This window comes from Caloenas nicobarica, chromosome 15 (assembly GCF_036013445.1).
Source record: "Caloenas nicobarica isolate bCalNic1 chromosome 15, bCalNic1.hap1, whole genome shotgun sequence".
Taxonomy (NCBI): domain Eukaryota; kingdom Metazoa; phylum Chordata; class Aves; order Columbiformes; family Columbidae; genus Caloenas; species Caloenas nicobarica.
Genome location: NC_088259.1, coordinates 1,705,666 through 1,722,274, shown reverse-complemented (window position 1 = coordinate 1,722,274; position 16,609 = coordinate 1,705,666). Strand labels below are relative to the sequence as shown.

The following is a 16,609-nucleotide window of genomic DNA, read 5'->3' as shown; positions in this document are numbered from 1 at the left end:
TGAGAGAGGTGGAATACCATCAGCGAAACCCAGCCATGCCCCCCGGCACTGCCTCCCACACGTACGCACTGCGACAGAAGCAGGAGCGTGTCTGTCTCCGAGAAGGAAGGCCAGAAGAAGGTCTAGAGAAGGTCTACTCACCTGAAGAAGGTGTGATGCTCTATGCAGACCTTCCAGAGACGCTTGGCAGAGCGGTGGTTGGGCAGCTTGAAGCCAATGGTGCTCTCAAACTGTTCATACTTGGGGGAGACAGAGACATGCCGTTACAGGCAGATCCTGCCCTAGAGGACGTGACGGGATGAGACCTGCTTTGCCAAGGTCCTCAGGTTCCCCTGGCAGGAGCCATGACCGTGCAAAAAAAGTCGTCTTTAAAGCAGTGCTGGAAAGGTCTGTGTCCAGCCCCACTGGGTGGTGGGATCACACTCCCACACTTTTGGCCTAAACACTTTCCTCAACTGTAAATGGCTTTTCAGTGCAAGATAAATTCCCTCAAGTAACAAAAACCTTTTACAGCTCATTTTTAGTTGCACTGTCCTTGCCCTCCTGCCTGCTGGAAGATGTGGGTGGAAATGCATTCTCCCATCAGTGCCCATAAAAGTGAAAAGAGCGAAAATAAAGTTGGAAAAGGAACAAAAAAGACTCCTGATGTTTTTTTGTGAAGCATGGAAAACACATCAAAAATGGCCCTCAACCCCCCTTCCTGGATGACGGCCCTACACCAGCAGAGTCACGGCATCTGACTGGTGTGGAGAGGAGCCTGCGGTGTCCCCAGCCTGCTGAAGTCACATTGCCAGTTAGAAAATGAGAACACGGACAAGAACACATTTTCGGGAAGCCTCCATATGCATCAGGAGACATGCTCATTAACTCGGGACCCTTGGGGCAGAGGCTGGAGCCAGGCAGCACCTCCCTGCCAGCCAGCCCCAGTCCAGCAGAGCCTGCACCCTGCCATGCCCTGGGGCCACACTGGTGCATGGCACCCACCTCACCCGGGCGGATCTTGATGTAGAAGTTGCTCCTCTTATAGGAAATTTTGAGGATCTTGGGCCAGGCAAAGCGGTTAATCCTCAGCCGGTCCCTGTAGATGAGGAGGCCGTTGGCGCAGACACCCAGCATGATGTCGATACCCTCTGAGTCCTGGAGGAGGCAAGAGGGACAGGAGGGTACTGGTCAGCTGCCCAGTAAGAACCCATCTGGCCAGCAGTGCCACGCTCCCTCCTGCTCAGTGCTCTGCCATGGGGGACTGGCTGACAGAGACATCACTGAATCACAGAGTGGTTGAGGTTGCATCTCTGGAGGTCCTCTGGTCCAGCACAGGGCCACCCAGAGCCATCTGGGCAGGGAGGGTGTGCAGGCAGCACTGGCCATCGCTCTGGCAGCCCCACGGCTCCATACCTTGGCGTGGTGCAGGTCTACCCCATACATGGAGAGCTTCTTGGCATTCTCCAGGAAGTGGATCTCCGCTTCCCCGGGGGTCATTCCCCTGCAGGGAGACAGAGAGGGGGACACATGGAGAGGTGCCCCACTGGGCATGGGCCAGCTGTCTGATGCCTTCTTCGTCACCAGCCTGTCCTCTCCTAGGGCTCACCGGTAGGTCTTGTGCAACTCCATGATGCGCTCCTCCAGTTCTCGTGTCTGGTTGGGGGCGAAGCGGAGCTCGCTGACATAGTTGCCCACATGCTCCTCAGCATCATAGTCACCCAGCTCGGCCTGCACAGCGTAGGAGCCCAGCAGGGCATGTGTGACAAAGGAGCACGGCAGGCGCCCCGTGATGATGTCCGCACGGAGCTGCAGGCACAGGTAGTATCTGCAGGAGGGGGAGAGGGTGAGAGCAGGGCAGAGGCTTGTGCCCCCCGGAGCAGGCTGAGGCTCCCCGGGAGTGTGCACCCCAGCTTGCACTGATCTCCACAGGGACTGCCACCTCCCACGGCCACCTTCCTGGCCCCGCTCTGCATGATTTAGACATGTAACATGCAGCGGGAGGCCAGTGAACCCCCAGACATGCCCCAGCTGCCCATGTCCTGCCTGAGCCCTGCCCCTCCACACACTCCCAGATGGTCCCATGAGGGGGTCATCACCTTGTGATGTCCTCTGTGAGCTGGGCAGGGTCTGGAGGGTAAAACTTCACAGTGAAGGCAAAGTTCCAGGGCCCACCTAGGGAGAGGAGAGAGCAGGAAGGGCAGCACCCATGCTAGCTGCACCCAGGTGTGCAAGAACATCCAGGTGTACACTGAGGGTCTCATGACTCCCCCAAGCCCAGCACAAGGCAAGGACAAGGAGGGTTCAGAAGCTGCCAAGAGAACAGCCATTGAGACACCAGCACGACTCGGGGAGAGAAAAGCATCACAACATCAGGAGCCATCAGCTCAGTGTGACTACTAGTGTCAGAACAAAAGCTTCACATGTCCCAGCAGGAGACACCTTGGGCAGCATACCTTCTGCCGCCCCAGTGAGGCAACATCAAGGGCAAAGGCATCTCAGGACCTGTCCCAGAAAGCCCCCTATCCCTGTCCTCCCTGTCCAGAGCAGGTAGGGATGGTGCCCAGAGAGGCACCAGGTCTCAGCCAGCTCTCTGGTGGCACAGACAGTGTCCTTAGCCCCCCACGCCTGTCAGGAATAAGGGGAGAGGTGGGTAACAGGCAGCCAAACAAGCAACAGCATCCCTGTTCCCAGGCCAGCTGCCAAAGGTCCCCTCCAGGGCAGGTGGGGAGGAGACCTGCTGGAGGACAGCCACAGCTGAGCCATCCAGGAGCTCCAAGGGACACCCCAGAGCTGGGAAGGACGGACCTTCCCTGGGCACTTACTGCGGATCTGCTTCTTGATCTCCTTGGAGGGGTCCAGCCAGTTCTGCAACGAGGAGACAGCAGGTCAGGGGGGGTCCCCCTCCACAAAGGGGACAGCTGCAGAGGGACCCCCTGTGCTCACCTTCTGGCTGTCTGAGTCGCAGAAGGTGAGGCCGAAGTAGTCCTTCTCCAGGAGGTTGAGGTGCTCACACACCATGTCAAAGAGGACCTGGCCTCGAGCATGTTTCTGTGGGGGAGACACAGAGAGGCTGATGGCCGGCTCCCCTGTGCTCCTGGAGACCTGGCAGGCACAGGCAGGGAGCACTGGGGAGGATCAGGGCAGCCCTGGCCTTCAGGCAACCACCAAAAGGTGCTGGGCTGCCTTTGAGTGCAGCCCTCTCACTTGGCAGCACGGCTTTGGGGACACCCAGGTGGCCCCAGGGCTGCGGGGACAGGGCACAGTTGAGCCCAGTCAGTGCGGTTCAGGCAGCAGGTCCCATGGGCCAGAGGTACCCAGTGCTCACCTGGCTCATCCCCCATCACACCAGGAAGCAGTGATGCCAAACCAGAGAAGAGTCCAGCCAGCCCAGGCACCTCCAGCCCAGACCAGCAACCTGGGATAAATGAGCTCCAGAGCTCACGGTGGCCGCTGCTGCCCATGGGACAAGCTCCTTCCCAACACTCTCCCCGCTGGTGGATGTGGCAGCTGGGTCCTGAAGCACAGCATGACAAATGAGAGCCACAAAAAGCCCAAGCCACGTGCGGGGATGGAGAGCTGCCTCGTTATCTGGTCCTTTGACTTCCCCTGAATTTCCCTTCGCTACTGGTGGCAGCGAGGCGCAGGCTCACCCATGGCGATGGAAGAACAACCCCTCCCATTTGTGTTTCGCTGCTATTTACAGCCTGGCAGCTCCCATCTCCCTTCTCCACGGCATCCATTTACCGGTGCACCTTCACCACGTGCCACAGGGACAGCAGCCCAGGACACCAAGCGAGAGGTCCCTGTGCTGACAGTGGCTGAAGCAGCCCTGCGGCATCTCCCAGCTCCAAGGCAGCCACTGGCAGGCACCAGCCCCCTCTGCACTGCCCCGCAGTGACAGCTCCCCGGCGCACACTCACGTGCACTCGTGCACACCCGTGCCACACACTTGCGACGCTGCACGAATAGCAGGCGGCCCGCACCCCCAGAGCAGGGTGCAGAACCACCCTGCCTGCACAGAGGAGGATGCAGCTACAAGGATGTGGACGTGTATCACCCTTATGTACAAATGTGCACACACACCCCACTGCCAGGCTCTGACACGCCTCTCCACACAGTCCCTGGCCCAATAGCTTATGGGGAGGGACAGCAAGGGACGAGAAGATGAACACAGAGAGGGTGGATGCAAACCCGCCTGGGGCAGCCGTGAGGGTCCACGCGCGTGAGCCTCTTCACACCAACATGTGCACACACATCCTGCGCCTTAGCGCACGAGACGGCCACGCTCCCGAGCTGTTGGCAGACAGGCTGGCACACAGATGTGTCATGCACACATTGTGAGGCAGCTCTATCCCCCCTCCATGAAGCTTCTGCTTTTTAGACACTGTTTTCTACTGTGAGTAGCTGCCAAATTTGGATTCACTGGGCTGAAATTCCATGAGAGGGTCTGTCTTTCCAGATTTTCTTCCTTATTTTGAAATTTCAACTTAAATGACTATTTCTCCAGATCCTTTTCCCTAGGAGAGAGATACAACAAAGCTGTCCTCGGAAGAGCCCTGACATTGAGGACTTGCTGGGCTGGGCAGGGTCCCCGGGCTGGGACGCGTCCCCTCCTTGGTGCCAGCGCAGCGCCCTGAAGCTGGGACTCACCTCCACCTCACATTCATACTCAGAACCATCAAGCAGGGTCACTCTGCAGAGAGCACTCTTCACTTTCTTGGTGGTTTTCTGAGGTGACTTCTGGGTCTTGCTGGGGGTTGTTTTGTCAGAGAGCCCGTCCGTCTCGCTGTAGTCCTTCTCCTCCATCTCTGTGCCCTGGAGCGAGGAGACACACAGGGTCAGCGGGCACCACTGCCAGGATGGATGGACAGACAGCTGGGAAAAGCCCTCCAACAGCAGGCAGAAGAGGGAAGCTGATGGAGAAGAGGCTGATGACCTCTTGGGAGTTCACGGCCAAGCCCGGCTGCCGCACCCCACCCCACTGGCACAACCAGGGTCCCTGGAAAATGGATGCCTGTGAGCCTGGGGTCAGTTCAGCACCCAAAACCTCCCTGGTCAGGCAGGGCCAGGGCAGAACTGTGCTGGCTGGCAGCAGCACAGCTTCCTGGCCGCTCCAAGGCTGACATTGGGGTGCGGCCACTGCTCCCCGCTCTGCCAGGGGTACCCCAGTCCTGGAACACCACCTGCTTCCTCCCCTGGCCCTGGCCAGCAGCCATGGCAGTGCTATTTCCAGCACAGTCAGCACTTCGGGCTGCCGGACTGTTCCTTCTGCCTGCCCTGCCCACAAGGACCCGTGCAGGCTGCTGCGAGGCAACCGGCAGAGCCCATCCGCTGCCCGGGCTGCAGGGGGCTCCGCTCCGGGATGCTCCCTCAGGGCCGAGGGCCCAGGGGAGCTGCCCACCTCACCAGGCTCCCTGCAGCTCCCACGCTGCAGCAAGGACACAGCAACGGGCGGCAGAGAGCAGTGGCAAGTCCCCAGCCGTGCCTTCCTCTCTGCCGCGTCTCACGCCACTCAGCCATCACCAACTCACCGGCTCTGTATTTCGGGCATCGGACTGTGCCCCAGGCTTCTGGTTGGCCTCAGCGTCCCGGCCGGCAGGGCTGGCAGCTGCGGCGGTGGGACCGTGCGCGGCCGCCTCCAGCTGCTGCTGCGGAGCCTCCTCCTGTGCGTTCTTCACCTCCAAACCAGGGCCTGTCTCTGTCGTCATGGCCACTGGTCACCTTGCTCTGCCACACACAAGGAGAGACAGGACGTGTCACCCAAGCATGTGGGGATGGAGGACGGCAGCCCGGCAGCCAGGGATGCCCCAGCCGCATGGGCTGGTGTGGGACCTGCTGGTCTCTGCCCCACTGCCTGCATACACAGATCTGCTGCCAGATACATGGCTCCCTGGCCACACCAGGGCTGGCTTTGCAAAGGGCCAGTGGCACAGATTGTCAGGATTTCATACCAGTTGAACCGGATAAGAACCAGCAGTGGGGAGGGACAGCGGTGGCAGGGACCCAGCGGAGTCAGGGCACTGCACTGACAGCAGCGAGCAGGGCTAGTCACAGCCCCCACTCCCCCTGAGCACCGGGGCCCTCGGTACCCTCACTAGTATTTTTTATGAGTGGAAGGGTTTATTCTGGCAGGAAAAACCAAGCTGTGAGTCAGGTTAAAGGCTGCACTGACAGGAAATCGGAAACATGGACAACTGCACATATTGCATCTGGGATGGCTGTTTTTTCCCCCTCTGGATCTCCCAGCAGCAGCGGCATGCTGGGTTCCCACAGCTGGTGTGGCTGGACCCTGCACAGCAGCAGACCAAAACCTGCCTGCAGCTCCAGCTGCCTGTCCTGTGCAAGATGCCAAAACAAATCTTGGGTCCAGAACAGGGGAGGGGAAGGCACTTTCTGTGCCGGGCTGCTCAGTAACATGTTTTTGCAACCTTTCTGTTTTTGAAGCCTTTATGCTAATGCTGTGTGGGGCTGGCAGGGCTCCTGGGACGGTCCACGCACACACAGGTCACTGAGCAGTGTTCGTGACTGTCACCCATCCACCACTCAGGCTGCTCAGGCCCATCACTGGGATCAGCTGGGATCGCCGGCACCAGAGCATCTGAGCGCTGTGGCTGGACGCGCTGGCTCCGTTGACAGCACCTGCCCACGGTTGCAACACCCACCTTGCTCACACAGAAGCCGCATAAGCAGCCCTGAGTAATGCCTGCAACACCAGATAAACTGCACTTTTTTGGAGTATGGAGTATGGAGCCCATACAGGATATTTCTGATCCCCGTTTCTGGAATGACAGCCCACGTGGCATGGGCAAGGGGCTGGCTTCTCCCTGAGCTGCCAAACCCCAGGCTTTGCCACAGCCCTGGCACCACTAATGAAGCTTTGAGGTCCCAGCACAGCTCCAGGCCATGGACCTGACCTGGCCACCCTGGGGCTAGAGGAGTTGCTTGGTGACAACCCACCACCATCACCTCCTATAAGTCCCAACTACCTAAAGACTGTTCTAGCAGATATGGGAGAGCAAGAGCCCTGTCAGGACCATGACCTAAGGCAGGAAGGGAAAGTCCACTTTTAGAATGACAGAATGATTTGGGTTGGAAGGGATCTTCAAAGACCACCTACTCCAAGCCTTACTTGATCAGGCTGCACAAAGCCTGACCCTAAACGTTTCCAGGGATGATATCCACAGCTTCTCTGGGTAAACTTAGCCACTGTCTCACCATCTTTATCACAAAACATTTCTTCCTTATGTCCAGCCTAACCCTACTGTCTTTCGGTTTAAAACAACTGCCCCTGGTCTGGTCACTACAGGCCTTGGTGAAAAGTCTTTCTCCATCTTTCTTATAGACCTTCTTTAAGTCCGGAAAGTCCGCACTAAGGTCTCCCTGGAGCTTCTCTTCTCCAGCTGAGCTGAACCCCCCAACTCTCTCGGCCTGTCCTCCCAGCAGAGCTGCTCCAGCCTCGGATCATTTCTGGGGCTCCTCTGGCCCCCCTCCAGCAGGTCCATGTGTGTCCTGTGCTGAGGACCCAGAGCTGGACCAGCCCTGCAGGGGGGTCTCACCAGAGCGGGGCAGAGGGGCAGAATCCTCCCCAAACCTGCTGCCCATGGGGCTGGGGATGCTGCCCGGGATACGATTGGCCTTGTGGGCTGCAAATGCACATTGCCGGCTCATGTCCAGATTTTCATCCACCGGTGTCCCCAGGTTCTTCTCTGCAGAGCTGCTACTAACACATCCCTCCCCTGGTCTTTGCTGGTACTGCCCCAACCCCGGTGCAGGACCTTGCACTTGCCCTTGTTGAACCTCATGAGATTCACATGGATCCACTCTTCCAAGGTCCCTCTGGCTGGATCCCGTCCCTCTGGCACGTCAACTGCACCACTCAGCTGGGTGTCATCTGCAAACTTGCTGACTTCCTTTTACAAAGAAAACATATCTCACACCACAGCTCATGTCCCACCGATGCCGGTGTCCTCAGCACAACAGGGAGATGTGAAACCTTACCCAGAAAAACTGTGAAAACTGGATCCCAGGGGTGGGAGAGGACAGACAGGAGACAAGAGAAGGGACAGACAGAGAAGACAGAGCGAGTCTGCCCGCTGAGCCTCCTGCAGCCGGGCTCAGCCTGCCCGGGAGCGGCCCCCTCCCCGCTGCCGCTGGCCATGCTGGCTGTGCAAGCACTGTGTGGTCACCGCAGAGGGACTTGCTTCACGCCAAAAGAGCCAGGATTTCACGCCCCTGCTCCAGGGCCATGCTCTCCTGGCCAGAACAGACAGGACAACTTCTCCCAACAGACCCCAGCGCTCAGGGGAGGGCACGAGAAGATTTCAAAGATCGCCAGTGGTTTATTTTTTCTGCAGAGGAAACAGGGCTGCTGTTTTACCACTGCGAATTCAAGCAATTGCACACTCCCAGCTCCAGTCCCTGTGTGGATCATTCCCAGCCACTTCTGTTTGGTTCTCAGTGTGTGAATTTTTTCTCTAAAATCTGAAATCTCTAAAATGACAACTATCACTTTGGGGCAAAAAAACACTGAGGTTTTCACTCAAGGTTTCTAAACCGTCTTCCAAACTATCTTTTCCCTGCACAAAGCAGCACTGATCCCTGACAAAATTATGGCGATTTATTTAAGCATGGCAGGCTAGGAATTTATCCCATCTCTCCCAGTCAGCCCTACTCTCGCATATTAAGCTCCAGGTCAAACCTTGTGATGATGGGCAAGGAGCCTGATCCAGGGATCCTAACTTCCAGCTGAAACAGGTTAGAGCGCGACACAGGAGTGTCGTGGTGGCAGAGCCTCAGCAAAGGGTCTGGTGAGCCCCCAAGGGCCATCTCCCTGCTCCCACCGTGGCCTGGCTTCTCCTGCCACTCTGCTTTGGGATCCCAGCCAGTGCCCCCTTACCCTGGCCCCAGTATGACCCAGCCCCACTGCACGTTCTCTCTCCTGCCCCAGCACCTCCGGTCCCTGCACCTCAGCAGGGAGACAGGGCTCAGCACGGGCACAGAGGAAATCTGAGCATCAACATGCCCTGTCCCAGCAAGGGCCCACTGAGCCCATCCCTTTGGTATTGCTCCTGCCCCAGCAGCGTGGGACATGGAGCAGGGAGGAACAAGCCTCTCCATGCTCCCAGGGCAGGACAGGCTTGGGGAGGAGCAGGAACCCCCCCGTCTCTTGGCTTGAAGCCGTACCGGGAAGGCTCCAGTCTCTCACGTGTGACTGCAAACTCATTGCCAGGGTAAAAAGGGTTCAGGAGATGCCTGGAATGAGATGGGGCTGGCAGGGAAGCCAGTGACGCCAGGGGTACAGCGCCACTGCAGCTGAGCACTGCAGACACGCACAGTCAGTGCAGGTGGGGGGGCCACGCTGGCACCGCCACGCTCCCAGGCACAGCCACAACAGCTACATTCAGGAGCTAGTGGGGTGTTGCTGCCACGTCCACGTGGGCAGTGGAGAACCCACCTGGGGTTCTCTGCTCACAGAGAGGCAGGAGCATGGGGCAGCGCTGCCCCGCGCCCCAGCGCTGCTCGCAGCAGCATGTGCAGCGGGGCCGGAGGGCTCAGCGCTGGCTGGGCACCCAGGGTCAGCCTCGGCCTAGCAGCACCCAGCCCCTGGCGACGGTGGCACCCAGCGCCCGGGTCAGCGGTGGAACGCTGACGTCCTCCACCGCAGCCTGGTCACCTGCACCCAGGGCTGCTGCAGGCCCAGCCCTGGGACAAGGCCGTGGAGGCCGGCGCGATGGCCCACACCCCGACCATTCCCTCTGCCAGGCTGCGGGCGCTCAGCACCCTGGGCGGGCCCGCAGCACCCCACAGGGACCTGGGCAGCACTCGCAGTGAGGCAGCCAGCACGACCTGTTCCAGCCCCTTATGTCCCCCAGGAACTGCTTTTTTCCTGTGGCCTTTCCTCCGGCACTCAAGAGCTTCCAAAGCAGATGACGTTTATTATGGGAGCATCTCTGTGCCTTAAGCAGGAACTACTGCTGATTTAAAGGTGGAAAGCGTACTTTTATACAGTGAGAAAGAAGGCAGTCGTGGGGAGCACTTGCTATCACACAGCAGTTTCCAGATGCAAAACTCAGCTCCTGCTGCCCCACCTTGCAGGACAGCCCCTCCCGGACATGAGGGGCCACGGGTTGAGAAAGGACATAGCAGCATGCCGCCAAAGGGACAGTTTAATGGACATATCTGCCATCGCAAACCTTTAGAAGAAGTTTAGACCACAACTGCAGCAAATTTGATTGAGATTGGTGGAAATGCTGTCCCAAATAATTTCATGTGTTTCTAAATACTACCCACAGCAGGAGCGGTACTCAAGCCTGCAGGACAGGCAGCCTACCCAGGCTGTCCCAGCCCTTCCCAGCACCCAGCCTTGCTCATGTGTGTTCCCTTGGGAGCGAAGCCAGGGCCAGAGCAGCTCTGCGCCAAGGCTGGTAGCTGCCCGGGCAGCGGCTGCCGGCAGCAGGAGGCAGCGAGCACCATTGCCCCAGACCCTTCCTCTGTGCTGGGCACTGGCTGAAGGACTTCTCCACACCCATGGCCTCCGGTGCCACGTGCTAAGCACAGTCCTGGTTTTCAGCAAGGGCTGGCTCGCTTCTGCTGCAGCTAGACCCACTCTCCTCAGGGCAAACATCAGGTGAAATGGTTGGAGCTGGTCGGAGCTCCAGGCTATCAAAAGAGGCTTGCTGGAAAGGTGACTGCAAGGAAAGCTGTAGCAGGATCAGAGGTAGACCTGCTTGTCATGCCTATAATCCCTCCCATCATCTCCCCGCCTGCTCCTCCTTCCCTTGGTGTTTTCCTCTTCCCCCCCACTTCAAGCTGGAGTGCGGATTTCACGGCTTTCCCAGACACTCTGCCCCCGCACTTCCCTAGCACATCCCAACTCCAGCCCCCGCAGCACTCCCCTCCCTGAGCTTTTCCTTCCCTGCTACCTCCGCACGGTGTTTCACCCGAGCGTGCTTTCCCCTTCCCCCTGCCCATTCACTCCCTGCTGCTGGGCTGGTTTTCAAGGCTGAGCAATCCCCTTTGCTCCTGGGCTCTGCTTTCCCCTCTCGCTCCCTGCTGAGGACACTGCCCATGCATGATGCTTCAGAAGACACAGGCAGGCAGGAGTATGCAAAGTCCCACGCTGAGTGCCTGAACAGGTCTCCATGGGCCCCAGGGCCACTGGGGTGCACAGAGCTGAGTAACAACCAAGCGCCTCCTTCATTGTTACCGTGCTCAGCAGCTGCTGAGGGCCCCGTGGGACCAATCCTGGCAGCAAAGCCCACCATCACACTGCGGGAGAGATGACTGCCACGGAGACAGCCAGAGATGGGGAGCAAGCTGGGCACAGGGAGCACCCTGTGGGGGTGGCAGTGGCTGCGTGACACTGGGCAGGGGGTCCAGGCACTTGCCAGCCCCCAAGAACAACGGAGGAGCTCACCAGGGCTGTAGCAACCAGCACCCCTGCAACGGGGCAGAGGCTGAGCTGGCAAGGGACAGGCAGCATGAGAGCACAGGCAGCATAGGCAGTGCCTTGCAGCCATCCTGGAAACACGAGAGGAGTCCTAGTGGGGAGTCCTGGGTATCCTTCAGGGACACAAAAAAAATGAACAAGGAAAGTGGTCCCTGAAACCCCCGTGACACGCAGCACCCGAGCCCCACTGTCACCCAGCCCTCACCCCTCGCACTGGGGGACATGCAAATCCCCAAGCCACTCCACGGTGCAGTGGGCAGCCTGGGGAGCCCTCCTGTGCTGCTCTGCAGCAACACCAAAAAAATCACGAGCTGCCCTGTTTATGGTAAAGGGGGAAGATCAGAAACACAGCACGTCCCCAGCTCCTGGAGCCTGCAAACCGCTCCTCCTCACTGGGGCAGAGATCTGCATTGCCCCAAACGGTTCCCCAGCTGGAAAAGTGCCTCATCTCCTCCACCCAGGCTCCAGGACCCACATCCCACCCAGGCTGGTGCTCCCTGCCCTGGGCACTTGCTGCCAGCTAAAGCCCAGAGCATCCTGTGGGCAGCCAGCAGCACCGCAGAGCATCCTTCTCCATGGCAGGGCCAGCCCTACCTTGGTGCCAGCTCCCCATGCCTCCAGCACAGCTCCTCGCTGCTGCCGCGTCCGAGGCAGCGCTTTCTGCAGAGCCGCCTCTTCCCCAGCCCAAACACCCCCACGCAGTGATTGATGTGCGCCACAGCTGAGCTGGGATCTGGGCTGCCTTCCCATCCCAGCGCCAGGCTCTCCTCTCGCCAGGAGCTCTGTGCTCCCACTGCAGCCCATTGGTGTGGCGGGAGGTCCCACGTGGATGCTGGTGCCAGCCCCATCCGCCCCCTTGCCTGTAAACACCTGACTCATCCCAGGCCAGGCACAGGAGAGCCGCCGAAGTCTGTGATCCTGCCAGGATCCTGCCTCGTGCACGCACTGCTGGCGAAGGAGAGAAGCTCAGCTCCTGCACTGGCTGCTCAGCAAGGAGCTGGACCCACTATACATCTTCATCCCAAGTTAATCTGGCATTTCCCTGCATCACCTTTCTCCATGTCTTACATGGGTCCTAGGGCAGCAAACACCGCATCACTTCCAAAACACACTAGTGTCACTAGTCAGCTTGGAGATGTAGCAGCAGAAAGAGCTGTATAGAAGCCCTTTCTTTGTCCTTGTCCACAGAAAAGTTCAGAGCGGGACACCCAGAGCATCCCTGCCTACAGGGCACATGGCTCCTTGTCCCCTCGTTGTCCCCTGGGAGGGACAACACCACAGACCAAACACTGGGGCTAGGTACTGCACTGCAGGTGTGCCTCGTACCTCTGTAACGCAACAGCACAAAGTGCCCGTAAAGCACAGGGATGGATCCTGCCTTCAGCGAGCACAGGCAGGGGCACCGGCAGAGCAGCAGCAGGCTGGCAGTGGGTGCTGCCCACACCCCATACCCGGCCAGCCCAGGGGTGCACAGGCAGGGTTGGCTGTGGCTGGGCAGGCAGGCAGGCAGCTTGCAGGCAGGGGCTAGGTAATATTTACCAGGTATAGGCAGCCTGCCAGGAGAAGCAGTGTTCAGGTAGCACCCACCAGTTTGGGCATGTGCTGCTGAAAACTCCAGAGCATGCCAAGCCATCAGGAGCCCCAAGTGAAGAAGCACAAGCCAAGCAATGACTGGCGACTTGCTGGCAAGCTCCTGCTATCAGGGTGCAGGCACCCACCCATGTGGTCCAGCCATGCAGAAAACCTACCGGCTCAGCCCCAACTGCCCAGTTGGTCACCAGTATGAGTTCTCCAAATGGCACCTGTGGGTTTGGATGCTCACAGACCATCCCTCCACCCAGGAACATCAGCTCGGATGAACTGGCAGGGCAGGGACCAGGTCAAAGCCCTGACACCCCTCCCCACAAGCCCCTTGTGGAGCAGGGCACCACTTGGCCAGGCTGGCACTGACCATGCTGGCAGGTGATGAGCTTGGTCTCGCACAGGGACTTCTGAGACGTTGGAGCGGGCCAGCCTGGGGGAAGTCTCGCTCAAGCGAAACACGAAAGCCTGTGGCAATGGAGGACCAGTCACCACACACTTCCCAGCAAGCCCCCCTCTTCCAAAATCCTTGCCTGGTCTGTTTGCACCCTAAGTGGACACTCTGACTTTGGCAGCACAATCCTCACAGGTTTAGCTGGGCTGGGGACCAGCCAGGCTCACAGCTTCCGTGGCTCCCAGTGGGGGAGCAGCGCAGACTCAGCAGCCCCACGTGCAACAGGGTCTCAGCCTGGGCAGCTTCAGCATCATCAGTGGCACTTCCAGCCTTGAACCCCTGCCTTGCTCGCACCCTGGGGGTTGCAGCCGCAGGGTGTGGGGCCAGGGGCCACCATTTCTCATCTCTCTGCACCCCTCCCACCGTGGTCAGAGCTGGCATCGCTAATCTCTAAGCACCCACAACTGTAAAACCTCCTTGTCCAGAGCTGCCACATGAACAAGGAGGAGGAGACACTCAACGCAAAGGGAAGAGTCAGCCTAGAGCCAAGAGCGGAGACGAAACACAGACAGGAAAAGGAGGGGGAAAGGGAGAGACAGTGGCAGACAAAGACCCCCAAGACCTGAGCCATGTCTCAGATTGGACCTGACACATGATGGGAAAGACCTAATCTATCATGTTGTGTGCAACTCCCACAACTCAGCCAAACTCCCCAGGGAGCGCTGCCCGAAGCAGGAGGGAGGCAGCAGGAGCTGCCGCTGTCCCACGCCTGCTTGCTCCGGTGGAGTGAGCAAGCCAGCCAGGGTGGGGGATGCAATGACCACGGGACATTTCCCCTCTCTGATCAGCACTGAACCCCATGAAACATCCCTGCACTGGCTCCACAGGGTAGCCTAAGGAAAACAAGACCAGAAAGGGTCTTCCCTCCATCCCTAACACGATGTAATGATGCACCCGGCCGGAGGTGCTTGGGCCCCAGGATGCAGGGCTGGAAGGAACACACTGTGCCCACTAACAGGGATGGAGATGCCTGTGGAAATGCTCTTCTCCCTGGTCCCAAAATCTGTGGGGTGCACAAGGCAGCAACAGCACAGGTTTCAAATGTGGTCCTTGCCTTGGTCCCCATGGCATCAGTGCCTGCCCTGCACCCCATCGAGGACCCACTGCACTCTGCTGAACCTCATGCATGCTGCCCAGGCTAGAGGCCACCATGCTGTGCTCGAGGACTGAATCACAGGCTGATGGAGGTTCAAGGCACCTCTGAAGGTCACCCTGTCCAACTCCTGCTCCATCAGGGCCACCCAGAAACGGCTGCCCAGGACCATGTCCGGGTGGCTTTTGAGTATCTCCACATATGGAGACTCCACCACCTCTCTGGGCAACTTGTGCCAGTGCTCGGTCACCCTCACAGTGAAAAAGTGATTTCTGATGTTCAGAGGGACCTTCCTGTGTTCCAGTTTGTGCCCGTGGCCTCTGGTCCTGTCCCTGGGCACCACTGGGAAAAGTCTGGCTCCCTCCTGTTGGCAGGAAGCCCCGGCAGCTGCCGAGGGTGGCACAGGCTGCTGGGAGCAGCGGGAAGTTGCCCATGGACGAGCTCCCCCACTTCTCAGTCTAAGGAGAGGCACACGAACCCCACAGGGTGGCACACGCCAAGCCACATGGCGCATTTTTCCCTTTAAAAGGGAGGGGATGGCAGAGTCCCAGCAGAGCCTAAGGACCTCCATGTGCATTCCAGCAGAGGGTTCAGGCCAGCAGAAAGATGTCAGCTGCTGTACTACCCGCCGGAAGAGCATCCCAAACTGCCGCGGTGCCACTGGGCTCAGCGAGGACCCTGCTAATGCCCGAGTCATCCCACGGAGATGTGACTCATGGGCTGGGCCTGATCCTGCACCTCCTCACCCACCAAAAAAACACGCCAAGATCCCTCCCCAGAGGAGGGAGTGGCTTGGGCACCCACCCACCCCAGAAGTGCCCCCCAAGCACACACTGAGCTCTGCCACTGAGCCAAGCTCCTGCAAAGGCAGTGGTTGCTGGGGTGCCCCTCCTTGCTCCCATCACCCTGGCTGACCCCATGACACAGTTTCCTCATGTCCTTGTGATCCCAGCAAGCACAGGTGACCACCTGCATTCACCACTGCCACCTGAGGTGCAATTTGGTGACTCAGGCACCAAAGCAGAGCCAGCTGCCTCTGACCACAGTGGGACACAGCTAAACTCTTAGAAGAGGTCTGGGCTAAGCTGGGCTTAGGTTTTAGTTCAGCATCATAGTAAGTCCTTACAGAATCACAGAATGTTAGGGATTAGAAGGGACCTCAAAAGATCATCTAGTCCAATCCCCCGCCAGGGCAGGAACACCCAGGTGAGGTTACACAGGAAGGTGTCCAGGCGGGTTTTGAATGTCTCCAGAGAAGGAGAATCCACAACCTCCCTGGGCAGCCTGTTCCAGTGTTCCGTCACCCTCACTGAGAAGAAGTTTCTTCTCAAATTTAAGTGGAACCTCTTGTGTTCCAGCTTGAACCCATTACCCCTTGTCTTACTGTTGGTTGTCACCGAGAAGAGCCTGGCTCCATCCTCGTGACACCCACCCTTTATATATTTATAAACATTGATGAGGTCACCCCTCAGTCTCCTCTTCTCCAAGCTAAAGAGACCCAGCTCCCTCAGCCTTTCCTCATAAGGGAGATGCTCCACTCCCTTCATCACCTTCGTTGCCCTGCGCTGGACTCTCTCCAGCAGTTCCCTGTCCTTCTTGAACTGAGGGGCCCAGAACTGGACACAATATTCCAGATGAGGTCTCACCAGGGCAGAGTAGAGGGGAAGGAGAACCTCTCTGGACCTACTAACCACCCCCCTTCTAATACACCCCAGGATGCCATTGGCCTTCTTGGCCACAAGGGCACAGTGCTGGCTCATGGTCATCCTGCTGTCCCCAGGACCCCCAGTGGATCCCAGTGGAGAACGCTGTGGGGGCAGAGGAGCACTGGTCTCATCCCTCACCAGCAGCCTAGCAAAGCTGGCTGCCAAACATCGTTTTGGAGGCATTTGCAAGCCTGAAGGAAGACAGGGAGGTGGCTGCTGCATGAAGCAGTTCTATCTATTATACGAGCTGATTGAAGGTTTCCTTCAATCCCAGATTTAGCCTCTGATTTCAAGCATCAAAATGTTTCTGACTAATTTGGTAGAAATTAAACTTGGGATGGGGG

General features: G+C 58.5%; 1 protein-coding gene across 3 annotated transcripts in view; it reads right to left on the bottom strand.

Moving 5' to 3' along the window:
* EPB41L1 (erythrocyte membrane protein band 4.1 like 1) overlaps nucleotides 1-16,609 on the bottom strand; it is a 72,577-nt gene that overhangs the window by 24,195 nt on the left and 31,773 nt on the right. For all 3 annotated transcript variants that reach the window (XM_065645940.1, XM_065645941.1, XM_065645942.1), the window contains exons 3-11: nucleotides 5,514-5,709; nucleotides 4,633-4,797; nucleotides 2,926-3,030; nucleotides 2,805-2,847; nucleotides 2,079-2,154; nucleotides 1,589-1,807; nucleotides 1,396-1,483; nucleotides 985-1,137; nucleotides 142-239 (exon numbers count right to left, since the gene is read on the bottom strand). In XM_065645940.1, the coding sequence (XP_065502012.1) occupies nucleotides 142-239; nucleotides 985-1,137; nucleotides 1,396-1,483; nucleotides 1,589-1,807; nucleotides 2,079-2,154; nucleotides 2,805-2,847; nucleotides 2,926-3,030; nucleotides 4,633-4,797; nucleotides 5,514-5,690 (1,124 nt within the window). In that variant the 5' untranslated portion in view covers nucleotides 5,691-5,709. The remainder of the gene's footprint in view (nucleotides 1-141; nucleotides 240-984; nucleotides 1,138-1,395; nucleotides 1,484-1,588; nucleotides 1,808-2,078; nucleotides 2,155-2,804; nucleotides 2,848-2,925; nucleotides 3,031-4,632; nucleotides 4,798-5,513; nucleotides 5,710-16,609) is intronic.